The 14,553-nt window shown below is 42.0% G+C and overlaps 1 protein-coding gene across 1 annotated transcript in view; it reads left to right on the top strand.

The window, feature by feature from the left end:
- Positions 1–14,553, top strand: part of IPP (intracisternal A particle-promoted polypeptide) — a 58,653-nt gene that overhangs the window by 42,977 nt on the left and 1,123 nt on the right. Inside the window, exon 9 of the mRNA XM_030823810.1 lies at positions 9,513–9,633. Coding sequence (XP_030679670.1) covers positions 9,513–9,633 — 121 coding nt within the window. The remainder of the gene's footprint in view (positions 1–9,512; positions 9,634–14,553) is intronic.

Raw genomic sequence — 14,553 nt, 5'->3', positions numbered from 1 at the left:
AGCTGAGATTACAGGTGCGCACCACCACGCCCAGCTAATTTTTGTATTTTTAGTAGAGACAGGGTTTTGCCATGTTGGCCAGCTGGTCTCAAACTCCTGACCTCAAGTGATCTGCCCACCTCAGCCTCCCAAAGTGCTGGGATTACAGGCGTGAGCCATCACCGCACCTGGCCTAATGCCTAAAAGTTTTGTTTCATGTTTTATCTAGTTTTCTAGGTCTTTAGGGTCAGAGGGCAAGTTTGGTAACAATTGATCTATTATATCTGGAAATGGAAATCCCTCCTGTGTCCTTTTGATACATTGCTATCATTCATTCAGCATTTCTTTATTTTCTGGCAGAAATATTTTCAGTTTATCTTATACTTTTTCTGCTTTAGCCCTGGAATCAGCCATTTCTTCAAGAAGCCTTATTTCCTTTTGGTGAAGGACAGCATTTAGAAACCAAGATGTACACACTTAGAGTACTAAATGCTACTTGGATGTTGCTGCTTCTGGCTATAGCAGGGCAGGAGAGCCCCAAAATGGGCTTAGCCCAGGAATGTTCTTGGCCTTGCTCAGGATGGAATTTAAGAGCAAGCTGGTGGTAGAAGAAAACAACCTTATTGAGGTGGCAGTGTTACAGCTCTGCAACTACTTCTGCAGAGCAGGGCTACTCCATAGACAGTGTGTTGAGAGTAGCAGCCCAGAGGCAGTTCTGCCGTCATTTATACCTACTTTTAATTACGTGCAAATTAAGGGGTGGATTATTCAGAATTTTCTAGAAAAAGGGTGGTACTTCTGGGTTGTTGCCATGGAAAAGGACAGTAACTTCTGGGTGTTGCCATTGGCAATGGTAAACTGACAGGCACTGGTGGGTGTGTCTTACAGAGAGTTGCTTTCACCTCTTCCCTGTTTCAGCTAGTCTTCAATCTTGTCTGGAGTTGAGTCACCACCTTCTACCTCATAGCCACCCTCAGTAAACAGAGCTAGGAAATGTATGTATGTAAATAGGTTTTCACACACATATTCATCTGTAAATATTTCTATATCTATTTGTGCAGTTATATTGTAAAACCATGAGTTCATAATGATAGCTCCAATTCTAGTACACCAGGTTTTTTCAGGCCTTCTCCCTTTCCATGTTGTAAATACCTTTTCTGTCAGTTAAAGACTTTGCTTCTGCTGGGCGCGGTGGCTCACGCGGGTAATCCCAGCACTTGGGGAGGCCGAGGCGGGTGGATTTGCTAGATCAGGAGTTCAAGACCAGCTTGGCCAACACGGTGAAACCCCGTTTCTACTAAAATTACAAAAGTTAGCTGGGCATGGTGGCAGGCGACTATAATCCTAGCTACTCTGGAGGCTGAGGCAGGAGAATCACTTGAACCCAGGAAGCCAAGGCTGCAGTGAGCCGAGAGATCACGCCACTGCACTCCAGCCTGCGTGACAGAGCGAGACTCTGTCTCAAAAAAAAAAAAAAAAGACTTTGCTTCCATTATCCTCAATATATTTATTTATTCATTCAATTTACTTATTTGCTAAATGAAGCCAATTTTCTTACCATACCAGCTGTCTTCTCCACCTAACATCTCCATGCATTACCCATCCAGTCACTGCCTAGGTGAATTCCCCAGTGTTCCCTCATTCCCTCAGTTCCTGGGTTGACACAATTATGCTTATAGTAAGAGAAGAGAAGAGAAAGGTAGGAGACAGAAGGTTGCATGTTCGCTGAGTCACTGTTCTGTCATGTATTTGTTCGTTAGCTCATTTATTCATTCACAAATACAGACTTCTTAGTATGTAAGTATGGATCAGACACTATGCCAGGCAGAAACAAGGACAAACTCAACATATACAGCCACTGCTCTCAACGAGGCTACTTTGCAGTGAGGAATATGAGAAATAAATAGTTATGTTACAATGTGTTAAGTGCTGGGAAAGTGAAGTACAAAGTGTGTTATGCCCTAGACTTACAGGTTAGGCCAACTTTTTCCGAATTAATTTCCATGGAATACTAATTTTTTGCACTGTTAATAGGAATTGAGTAACTTGAGTTTCCCTGGTCAACTATATTCAGGGAAATCTGGGTTAAACCAGGTTAAATTAGTTTCTTTACCACAGGACTTCTTTTTTTTTTTTTTTTTTGAGACGGAGTCTTGCTCTGTTGCCCAGGCTGGAGTGCAGTGGCGCAATCTCGGCTCACTGCAAGCTCCGCCTCCCAGGTTCATGCCATTCTCCTGCCTCAGCCTCTCCAAGTAGCTGGGACTACAGGCGCCCGCCACCACGCCTGGCTAATTTTTTGTATTTTTAGTAGAGACGGTGTTTCACCGTGGTCTCGATCTTCTGACCTCGTGATCCACCCACCTCGGCCTCCCAAAGTGCTGGGATTACAAGCGTGAGCCACCACGCCCGGCCCTACCACAGGACTTCTTTACAGAATTTAGTACGTAATGTATTTTATGAATCTTTATGTCAAGTCTCTCAAATTCGCTTGAACATACCACCCTTGCTTTGTTCTGTGGATATTTGCAGAATATCTTGTGGAAGTGTTTCAGGGAACAAATTTTGAGAAATAAGGTTTAGTCTTATTTGAATTTTATGGTTTTTTTTTTTTTTTTTTTTTTTTTTTTGAGACGTTGTCTCGCTGTGTCGCCCAGGCTGGAGTGCACTGGCGCAATCTCGGCTCACTGCAAGCTCCGCCTCCTGGGTTCACGCCATTCTCCTGCCTCAGCCTCTCCGAGTAGCTGGGACTACAGGCGCCCGCCATCACGCCCGGCTAATTTTTTGTATTTTTAGTAGAGACGGGGTTTCACCGTGGTCTCGATCTCCTGACCTCGTGATCCGCCTGCCTCGGCCTCCCAAAGTGCTGGGATTACAAGCGTGAGCCACCGCGCCCGGCCATTTTATGGTTTTTAATGTCACTTATGGTTAGTAAAACCTTCAAAACTTTTGGCCAGGTGCAGTGGCTCACACCTGTAATCCCAGCACTTTGGGAGGCTGAAGCTGGTGGATCACTTGAGGTCAGGAGTTCGAGACCGGCCTGGGCAACATGGTGAAAGCCCGTCTTTACTGAAAATACAAAAATTAGCTGGGCATGGTGGTGGCCTATAATCCGAGCTACTTTGGGAGGCTGATTCAGAAGAATTGCTTGAACCTGAGAGGCAGAGGTTGCAATGAGTTGAGATTGCCCAACTGTACTGCAGCCTGGGCGAGACTCCATCTCAAAAAAAAAAAAAAAAATGTTTTTTAAGTTTTTTTCTACTTTTTTTTTTTTTTTTAAGTAGGAGGGTTTTAACAGCTTTATTGAAATATAATTCACTGACCAAACATTTTGGTTGTTTCTACATTTTGGCTATTACAAACAATGCTACTATGAAGTTTTACGTACAAGTTTTTTTGTAGACATGTGTTTTCATTTCTCTTGGGCATATACCTAGGAGTAGAATTGCGGGGTCACATAGTAACTATGTTTAACCTTTTTTTTTGTTTGTTTGTTTTTTGTTTTCTTTTTGAGATAGAGTTTCGCTCTTGTTGCCCAGGCTGGACTGCAATGGTGATCTTGGCTCACCGCAAGCTCCGCCTCCAGGGTTCAAATGATTATCCTGCCTCAGCCTCCCTTGTAGCTAGGATTACAGACGTGCCCCACCATGCCCGGCTAATTTTTTATTTTGAGTAGAAACAGGGTTTCACCGTGTTGACCATCCTGATCTCGAACTCCTGACCTCAGGTGATCTTTGGGCCTCCCAAAATGCTGGGATTACAGGTGTGAGCCACTGCACCCATCTGTGTTTAACCTTTTTACGGAATCCCAGACTGTTTGCTAAAGTGTCTACACCATTTTACATAACCACCATCAGTGTCTGCGGGTTCCTGTTTCTCCACATCCAATGCTTGTTATTATTTAGTTTTTCTTTTATAGCTGTTCTAGTAGGTATAAATGGGTATCTCATTGTGGTTTTGATTTGCATTTCCCTGATTGTTAAGCATCTTTTCATTTGTTTTTTGTTCATCTGTTTATCTTCTTTGAAGAAACATCTATTCAATTTATCTGTTTTAAAATTGGATTTTCTTTTTATTATTGAGTTGTAAGAGTTCTGCTGGGCGCGGTGGCTCACGCCTATAATCCCAGCACTTTGGGAGGCTGAGGCGGGCGGATCACAAGGTCAGATCGAGACCATCCTGGCTAACACGGTGAAACCCCATCTCTACTAAAAATATAAAAAGAATTAGCCGGTCGTAGTGGCGGGCGCCTGTAGTCCCAGCTACTCGGGAGGCTGAGGCAGGAGAATAGCATGATCCCAGGAGGCGGAGCTTGCAGTGAGCCGAGATCTTGCCACTGCACTCCAGCCTGGGCGACAGAGCGAGACTCCATGTCAAAAAAAAAAAAAAAGAGTTCTTTGTATAATCTAGGTGCAAGTCCTTTGTCAAATATATAATTTGCAATTTTTTCTCCCATTATGTGTGTTTTCTTTCTTTTTTTTTCTTTTTTCTTTGAGACGGAGTCTTGCTCTGTCGCCCAGGCTGGAGTGCAGTGGCGCGATCTTGGCCCACTGCAAGCTCCGTCCCCTGGGTTCACGCCATTCTCCTGCCTCAGCCTCCCGAGTAGCTGGGACTACAGGCACCCGCCATCACGCCCAGCTAATTTTTTTTTTTTTTTTTTAGTAGAGACGGAGTTTCACCGTGTTAGCCAGGATGGTCTTGATCTCCTGACCTCGTTCCTCGTTCCACCCACCTCAGCCTCCCAAAGTGCTGGGATTACAGGCGTGAGCCACTGCGCCCGGCCCCATTATGTGTGTTTTCTTCACTTTCTTGTTGGTATTCAAGCATAAAGTTTAAATTTTGATGTCCAATTTGTTTTGTTCTTTTGTTATTTGTGCTTTTGTTATAACTAAGAAAGCTTTGCTTAATCCAAGGTCATAAGGACTTACAGCTATGCTTTTTTCAAAGAGTTTTATAGTTTTAATTTTTGTATTTAGGTCTTTGATACATTTTGATTTAATTTTATATGTGATGTGAGGAAGAGACCCACCCTCATTCTTTTGTATTTGGGTATCCAGTTGTTCCAGCATCATTGATTAAAAACACTGTTCTTTCCCCCATTGAATTGTCTTGGCACCTTTGTTGAAAATCAGTTGACCATAGATGTGAGGGTTTATTTCTGAGCTTTCTATTCTGTTCATTTATCTGTATGTCTCTCTATCCTTTTGCCAGTACCACACTCTCTTATTACAGCATTGTAGTAAGTTTTGAAATCAGAGAGTGTGAGTCCTTCAAGAAATTTCATCTTTTAAAAATTTGTTTGGCTCTCCTGGGTAACTTGAATTTCATACACATTTTAGGATCAGCTTTTCAGTTCCTACAGAGAAGCCAATTGGGTTTTTGACAGAGATTCCATTGAATGAGATCCATTTGGAGAGTATCACCAACTTAACAGTATTAATAAGTCTTTTGATTCATCAGAGGATGTCTTTCCTTTTAGTTAGGGCTTCAGATTGTTTCAACAATGTTTTATAATTTTCAGTTTCTTGTACTTTTTTGGTTAAAATTTATTCAGAAGTATTTTATTCCTTTTAATGCTGTTATAAATTGTTTTATTAATTTCATGTTCAGATTGTTCATTGCTCGTGTGTAGAAATACAATTTATTCTGCGACCTTGCTGCACTCATAGTCTAATGTTTTTTTTTGGTGGATTCCTTAGGATTTTCTATATACAAGATCCTATCATCTGTAAATAAAGATTGTTTGCTGAGTGCAGTGACTTAAACCTGTAATCCCAGCACTTTGGGAGGCCAAGGTGGGTAGATCACTTGAGCCCAGGAGTTCAAGACCAGCCTGGGCAATATGGTGAAAACCCTGTCTCTATAAAAAATGTGAAAATTAGGCAGGTGTGGTAGTGCACGCCTGTAGTCCCAGCTCCTCAGGAGGCTGAGGTGGGAGGATCACCTGAGCCCAGGAAGGTCAAGGATGCAGTAAGTCATGATTGCACCACGGCACTCCAGCCTGGGCCACAGAGTGAGACCTTGTCTTTAAAACAAACAAACAAAAAAGATTGTTTTACTTCTTCTTAAATCTGGATTAAAACTAGATGCATTTTATTTTATTGTTTTCCCCTCATTACCCTAGCTAGAACCTCTAGTACAATGTTGAGGTGGCAAGAATGGACTTTCATGTCTTGTAAAGCATAAGGATTTTGATTCTCATTTCTGACAAGTTTTAAACTTTGGTGACATTTCAAATTCCTTTCTCCATGATCCTATTTGAGTTTATCTAATATAGAAAGTGAACTTTTTGAGGGCACTTTCTGTTGCTAATTTTTCTATATGGCTTTGAAATGAATAATTTTAGTTTCAAATTAAGTCTTATCAATAATTGTTACTGGCCGGGTGCAGTGGCTCATGCCTGTAATCACAGCACTTTGGGAGGCTGAGGTAGGTGGATCACCTGAGATCAGGAGTTCAAGACCAGCCTGGCCAACATGGTGAAACCCTGTCTCTACTAAAAATACAAAAATTAGCTGGGAGTGGTGGTGCACACCTGTAATCCTAGCTACTTGGGAGGCTGAAGCAGGAGAATTGCTCCAACCCAGGAGGCAGAGGTTGCGGTGAGCCAAGATCATGTCACTGCACTCCAGCCTGGGCGACAGAGTGAGACTCCGTCTCAAATGATAATAATAACAACAACAACAACAACAACAACGTGTTACCTTGTTTTTTATGCATATGAAATTTTGTTATTGACTACCTAGTAACAATTTGTGTTACAAATCCAGAAAAGATAATGTAAAACTTGTAAGTGGTCTTACAGAGTTTTGTTTTTTTTTTTTTTTGAGGTAACGGGATAAAAAGCAAATTATATTAGATGAGAACATGTCAATTAAATAAAAAATAAAGTAATAAAAATTTAAAAATTAAACTGTAGTTCTAATACACTGGTAGAAATGAAAGAGGAACAATATAGGATGAGCCCTAAGGTCCCTTTGTTATTGTCAAGAGGCATTTTATGGGAGAGCAAAGGTTCTCCCTAATTATAAACATAACCTAAATTATCCTAATTTATCTTAACCAGAAATGGATCTTCTTGAGAATATGTTTATCTTTTAAAATGTATTTTTTCAGTTGTGTCAGTTTTGTGATGTGCTCTGTAATTTCAGATGATCAAATAGCTTTCAAATTTAATCTGGTCCTTCACTTTCAAAGAATTGTCCCTGGTTTAGTATTTCATAATCTTATTTAAGTTCACATCAGCAAACATACACTAACTGTTTATAAAGTGATGGCACTATCCTAGTACCTGTGTGGGTACTGGGATGAGAAGCTCAAGTCCCTGTCCTCAAAAATTTACTTTCTAGCATTGATGAATAATCAGTCTTCACTATTTATGATTTAAAAAAACTTTGTTCATCATATGCTTTATTTAAAGATTGATAATCTGGCCGGGCGCGGTGGCTCACGCTTGTAATCCCAGCACTTTGGGAGGCCGAGGCGGGCGGATCACAAGGTCAGGAGATCGAGACCACGGTGAAACCCCGTCTCTACTAAAAATACAAAAAATTAGCCGGGCGTGGTGGCGGGCGCCTGTAGTCCCAGCTACTCGGAGAGGCTGAGGCAGGAGAATGGCGTGAACCCAGGAGGCGGAGCTTGCAGTGAGCCGAGATTGCGCCCGCCACTGCACTCCAGCCTGGGTGACAGAGCGAGACTCCGTCTCAAAAAAAAAAAAAAAAAAAAAAAAAATAAAGAATCTGTTCTCCCATTACCTGGCCACTTGCTCTTTGCTCTCCTAATTACTTCTTAGGACCTTTAGTAGCTTTCTTGTTTTCTGAGTATGGACGTTTTCCCTCAAGTAAGACACTACTAGTCGCCGGGCGCGGTGGCTCACGCCTGTAATCCCAGCACTTTGGGAGGCCGAGGTGGGTGGATCACTTGAGGTCAGGAGTTCAAGACCAGCCTGGCCAACATGGTGAAACTCCATCTCTACCAAAAATACTAAAAATTAGCCAGGCATGGTGGCGGGTGCCTGTAATCCCAGCTACTCAGGAGGCTGAGGCAGGAGAATCCCTTGAACCTGGGAGACAGAGGTTGCAGTGAGCCAAGATCACACTGCCTGGGCAACAAGAGCGAGACTCCATCTCAAGAAAAAAAAAAAAAAAAAGTAAGACACTACTAGTCATTTTGGCTATAGCAGCATATTGAAATTTCTTCAGGGAACAATGTATAACAGGAGTTAGCAAACTTTTTGTGTAAAAGGCCAGCTAGTAAATATTTTTGGCCTGTGGGCCACACACAATATCCTTTTTTGATATATGCTTCTTTTTTTTTTGAAATATCTTTTAATATGGGAAAATCATTGTTTCTTCTCAGGCTATACCAAAGTAGACTATAGTTCCCAACCCCTGGTTAGCCTACCTTTTTGAAAATATGTTCTGCAGATTACTAACTCCACTGGATGCTCCTTGAAAAAAGGATTCCATGGTCAAATAAATTTGTCAAGTGTTCCATGCTGTGTCATTCTCTTGGACATTTTTAAGACTTGTTAAAATACTAAAGGCTTTAAAAAAAATCCTTTGGTTTATAAGCTTCTTTCTTTTTTTTTTTTTTTTTGAGACGGAGTCTCGCTCTGTCGCCCAGGCTGGAGTGCAGTGGCGCAATCTCGGCTCACTGCAAACTCCGCCTCCCGGGTTCACGCCATTCTCCTGCCTCAGCCTCTCCGAGTAGCTGGGACTACAGGCACCCGCCACCACGCCCGGCTAATTTTTTTGTATTTTTAGTAGAGACGGGGTTTCACCGTGGTCTCGATCTCCTGACCTCGTGATCCGCCCGCCTCGGCCTCCCAAAGTGCTGGGATTACAAGCGTGAGCCACCGCGCCTGGCCTATAAGCTTCTTTCTCCTTGGAGCTCTGTGGTTCTTTTGTTTTTATTTGCTTATTTTTGAGTGTATTACCTACTTGTATTCCATAGACTTTGTTTCTTAGAATGTTGTCCTGTGTATGAGTTCTAGGTCATTTCCTGATCATGTTTTATAAATCAGACCTTTTATAAAATTATATTCCTCTAAATTTACTTTGTCCATGTCCACTTCAAGTTTATTTTAAAATATTCTGGGCCGGGTGCTGTGGCTTACACCTGTAATCCCAGCACTTTGGGAGGCTGAGGTGGGACAATCATTTGAGTTTAGGAGTTTAAGACCAGCCTGGACAACATGGTGAAATTCCACCTCTACAATAGAAAAATTAGCTAGGTGCGGTGGTGTACACCTGTAGTCCTACCTACTCAGGAGGCTGAGGCAAGAGGAGCTCTTGAGTCTGGGAGGTTGAGGCTGCATTGAGCCGAGATTTTGCCATGCATTCCAGCCTGGGTGACAAAGCGAGACCCTGTCTCCAAGGAAAAAACAAAGCAAAAAAAAAAATCTGTATGCTTACCTGATTGTTTTACATTTAAACATGTAAAAAGAACTGGAATATCGAATTTCTCAGTGGATTTCTTTACTATCATTTCATAACACTGCTAACATATATATATATTTTTTCTCTCTTAACCAGGAAAAGTGGGTTGAAGTTGCCTCAATGAAAGTGCCTAGAGCAGGCATGTGTGTTGTGGCAGTCAATGGTCTTCTGTATGTTTCTGGAGGTCGATCTTCTAGCCATGATTTTTTGGCTCCAGGTACCTTGGACTCAGTTGAAGTTTATAACCCTCATTCAGATACATGGACAGAAATTGGTAACATGATCACCAGTCGTTGTGAAGGGGGCGTTGCTGTGCTATGAAATATAAAGCATAACAGAGCACAAGGAACATTTTGAAAATGCAAGACCTGACCTTTTGCAAAGCAAACATACATTTGGTGATAAGACCCTCTGATTCTATGAGTTTTCCATGTATTTGGTAGATAAATGACTAATGAGGCTGGGTGCAGTGGCCTCATGCCTATAATCCCAGCACTATGGAAGGCTGAGGCAGAAAGATCACTTGAGCCCAGGAATTTGAGGTTGTAGTAAGCTATGATCATGCCACTGCACTCCACTCTGGGCAACAGAATGAGATCCTGTCTCTTAAAGAAAAAAAATAAACTAAAGAGTGATTTTTCTAAAAATATCAGTGAGAATGGATATGGAATATATCCCAATTAATGAGCTCACACAGATTTGCCAGGCTTACTAATAATAGAAATGCCATTTATGCTGTAGAATTCTCCAGTTTAAGTGTAGACAAGTCCTATTTTACAAATTTGTAGAAATTATTTACTAGAAGCTTCCTGGCAAATAGTCCCTTTAGCTACTTCTCCAGTACAGTATAAATTGTAACATAAACTTTATGTGATATAGGAATAGTGTCAATGACACAGTTTAAAGATCTCTATATTCACAATTGTATCCAGAGCATAATTTTCCATGGCCATAGTTTGAGCTACAGAGAAAAGCCAATGAAATGGATTCCTACTTTTATTTAATGCCAAGAGTTTTCACTAGCCCCAAACTTTTTATTGGCAGCAGATATCCTAGGAGGGGTGTTTGGGAAATATCTAGCTATTTTTATAGATAGATACCTTTTTGCTCGATGATAAGTTTTTGCTTGCTCATGTTTTTTGTCTTGATCCTGAGAATGCAAGTAAGGAATTAATAGGAGGTTCTTTGTGACCGGATGTTGTAATGGGCTATACAGTCCAGCAGGCAGTATGCACCTAGAAATTTCTCCCTCTTTTGGGCTGGGCATGGTGGCTCACACCTGTAATCCCAGCACTTTGAGAGGCCGAGATGAGGCGGGAAGATGGCTTGAACTCAGGAGTTCGAGACTAGCCTGGGCAACATGACGAGACTCCGTCTCTACCAAAAAAAAAATAAAAATTAGCCGGGCATGGTGGCTTGTACCTGTGGTCCCATCTGCTTGGGAGGCTGAGGTTGCAGGAGCACTTGAGCCCAGGAGGTCGAGGCTGCAGTGAGCCAAGATTGCACCACTGCACACCGGCCTGGGTGACAGCATGAGAACCTGTCTCAAAAAAAAGAAAGAAAAAAAGAAATTTCTTCCTTTTTTGCTAGATTGTTGTCACCAAAATTATCTGTTTGGCTTTAGGAAGAGGGAATTTTATATTATCAAGCTTTGTAAAATTTATTTGTACTTGGGCAAACCTAAGTAAGAGCATACTGCAAAGCTACTGCTTGGATGTAGAGGGCTAAATTGTAGGTACTTCTGAAACTTTTTATAGATACTGACTCATAAGTGTAATTTGAAAGTACCCCTTGACCCAAACAAAACTGCTTCTCAAAACTTCTCATTTTCTCCCTGAGAAGCATTCTAAAGAATTGTTCTCTGTTCATTTCTAAGAGAAAGATTTACTGGGTGTATGATGGGGTTACTTTTAAGTTATTTCTACTGGCCAGTTGGAGCAATATATATTAAAGGTCTTGCATACAGTAAAATTTTTTTTTTTGAGATGGAATTTTGCTCTTGTTGCCCAGGCTGGAGTGCAAAGGTGTGATCTCGGCTCACTGCAACCTCCACCTCCTGGGTTCAAGCGATTTCCTGCCTCAGCCTCCCAAGTAGCTGGGATTACAGGTGCCCGCCACCATGCCCAGCTAATTTTTTTGTACGGGGTTTCACCATGTTGGCCAGGCTGATCTCGAACTCCTGACCTCAGGTGATCCACCTGCCTCGGCCTCCCAAAGTGCTGGGATTACAGGCATGGGCCACCGTTCCCGGCTGCATACAGTAAAATTTAACTAGTTGACTTAAGGATTTGATTTCCCGTTTCTTCTGGTTTTTTTTTTTTTTTTTTTTGAGATGGAGTCTTGCCCTGTCACCCAGGCTGGGGTGCAATGGTGCGATCTCAGCTCACTGCAACCCCTGCCTCCCTGGTTCAAACGATTCTGCCGCCTCAGCCTCCCGAGTATCTGGGCTTACAGACGTGAGCCACCATGCCCGGCTAATTTTTTGTATCTTTAGTAGAGACGGAGTTTTACCATGTTGGCCAGGCTGGTGTTGAACTCCTGACCTTGTGATCTGCCCACCTTGGCCTCCCAAAGTGCTGGGACTATAGGCGTGAACCACTGCGCTCTGCCGATTTCCCATTTCTTTGCTAAGATCCTTCAGTATATTATTATAAGCATCATGAACTTATTTAGATAGAAAACTTTGGCCGGGCGCGGTGGCTCACGCCTGTAATCCCAGTACTTTGGGAGGCCAAGGCGGGCGGATCACGAGGTCAGGAAATCGAGACCATCCTGGCTAACACGGTGAAACCCTGTCTCTACTAAAAATACAAAAAAAAAAAATTAGCCGGGCAAGGTGGCGGGCGCCTGTAGTCCCAGCTACGCGGGAGGCTGAGGCAGGAGAATGGCGTGAACCCCGGGGGGCGGAGCCTGCAGTGAGCCGAGATCGCGCCACTGCACTCCAGCCTGGGTGAAAGAGCGAGACTCCTTCTCAAAAAAAAAAAAAAAAAAAGAAAACTTTTAATTGCATTAATGAATCAGGTAGCACTCATATCCAAATTATTTGGTTTAGGCCAGGCACCATGGCTCATGCCTGTAATTCTAGCACTTTGGGAGACTGAGGTGGGCAGATCACTTGAGGTCAGGAGTTCAAGACCAGTCTTGCCAACATGGTGAAACCCTGTCTCTACTAAAAATACAAAAAATTGGCAGCAGGTGGTGGTGCATGCCTGTAATCCCAGCTGCTGAGGAGGCTGAGGCAGGAGAATCACTTGAATCCAGGAGGTGGAGGTTGTAGTGAGCTGAGATCATGCCACTGTGCCCTAGCCTGGGCCATAGAGCAAGACTGTCTCAAAAAAAAAAAATAAATAAATAAAAAATATTTGGTTTAGTCTACAAGTATACCTTCCTTATAACTTAACCATATGCATTTATTAGGAAAAGTTTATGTAATGCAGACAGGAAGCTCTATGTTCCCTTCTCTGGGGCATCCTGAACGTCTGAAGGGTCACAGATGTCTGTGTAGAGATCTGTAAGATGTCAAAGAATAAAGTATAATTTATAGACTAAGCTCTAACTCATGTGCCTTTACTATTTCTAGTTACAGAGAATCTGTATTCTGATTCAAAACAGATTTACAAAATACTTCTACAACTAATTTCTCATTATTGTCTAGTAGCAACTGAAAATGACACTATGAAGGGGCATGCTTTGCACAGCTGTGGCAGAAATGTAATGTCAAGGCAGTCAGTGTTTAACAGGTCCCGAAGATCCCTGAAAATAGGTAACTGTAAATATGCTTATTATTCCTGGGTAATGACAAGATTGGTTTTGTTTTGTTTTTGTTTTTGTTTTGAGATGGAGTTTCGCTCTTGTTGCCCAGAATGGAGTGCAATAGCATGATCTTGGCTCACCGCAACCTTTGCCTCCTGGGTTCAAGCGATTCTCCCGCCTCAGTCTCCTGAGTAGCTGGGATTGCAGGCATGAACCACGAGGCCCAGCTAATTTTGTATTTTTCGTAGAGACGGGGTTTCTCCATCTTGGTCACGCTGGTCTCGAACTCCCGACCTCAGGTGATCTGCCTGCCTTGGCCTCCCAAAGTGCTGGGATTACAGGCGTGAGCCACCTCGCCAGGCTAACAAGATTGTTTTTAGAAGAATGTACTAATAAAGTATCTAGTTTTTTTTTCTTTGTATTACTCTATCAGTGGCATTCTGGGTTACCAAACTGTAGTAGGATTGCACAAGTTTTTTAGTTGGTTTTGTTTTAACTTTAGGGACTTGCACATTTCGTTTTACATTTAATTCTGTTTTTTGAGAGATGATTAAAGTGATCTACCTCCAAAATGTTTAACAATTCGATATGCTTCTAAGTATCCTGCCAATGTACTTAATCAAATGTACTTAAAAATCAGTTTTCTTAAAGAAGCATACACTGTAATTCACCTGAAAAATAGCATTTTTAAGTAAAATTAAGCAATTAGCCTAAAAATATGATTTGCCTCTATTCTGGAAAATAATTCATTTAATTCAGATTATGGAAAAGTCTTAAGTTTGTATAGCATTCATGCAATTTAATAACAAAGAAGTGAGTTTCCTTATCAAAACAATCTGAGTAGAATCACATTGAGACTGAGTGGAAACATCATCTCTAAAAAATATACAGGCCGGGCATGGTGGCTCATGTCTGTAATCCCAGCATTTTGGGAGGCTGAGGTGGGTGGATCACCTGAAGTTGGGAGTTTGAGACCAGCCTGACCAACATAGAGAAACCCCGTCTCTACTAAAAATACAAAATTAGCTGGGCATGGTGGCACATGCCTGTAATCCCAGGTACTCGGGAGGCTGAGGCAGGAGAATTGCTTCAACCCGGGAGACGGAGGTTGCGGTGAGTCGAGATAACGCCATTGCACTCCAGCCTGGACAACAAGAGTGAAACTCCATCTAAAAAAAATTCCAGGTTATACTATATCCTGATCTATATTCTTATACCATTTTAAATGTTTTTCCTTTTTGGTGAGACTAGGAATTTCAGAAAACTAGGTTTTCTGTTAATTCTTCTTTTCTCCACCTTAAGTAGAGTGATTAGAGACCAGGTTTTCAAGTGAAAATCTAAGGTGCTGCTTTTGCTGTTTTAAGAATGCTTCTGCACTGGGTGC

This window comes from Nomascus leucogenys, chromosome 12 (assembly GCF_006542625.1).
Source record: "Nomascus leucogenys isolate Asia chromosome 12, Asia_NLE_v1, whole genome shotgun sequence".
In the NCBI taxonomy this organism is placed as follows: Eukaryota; Metazoa; Chordata; class Mammalia; order Primates; family Hylobatidae; genus Nomascus; species Nomascus leucogenys.
The sequence above is the reverse complement of the archived record's forward strand: the minus strand, read 5'-3'. Positions and strand labels throughout refer to the sequence as shown.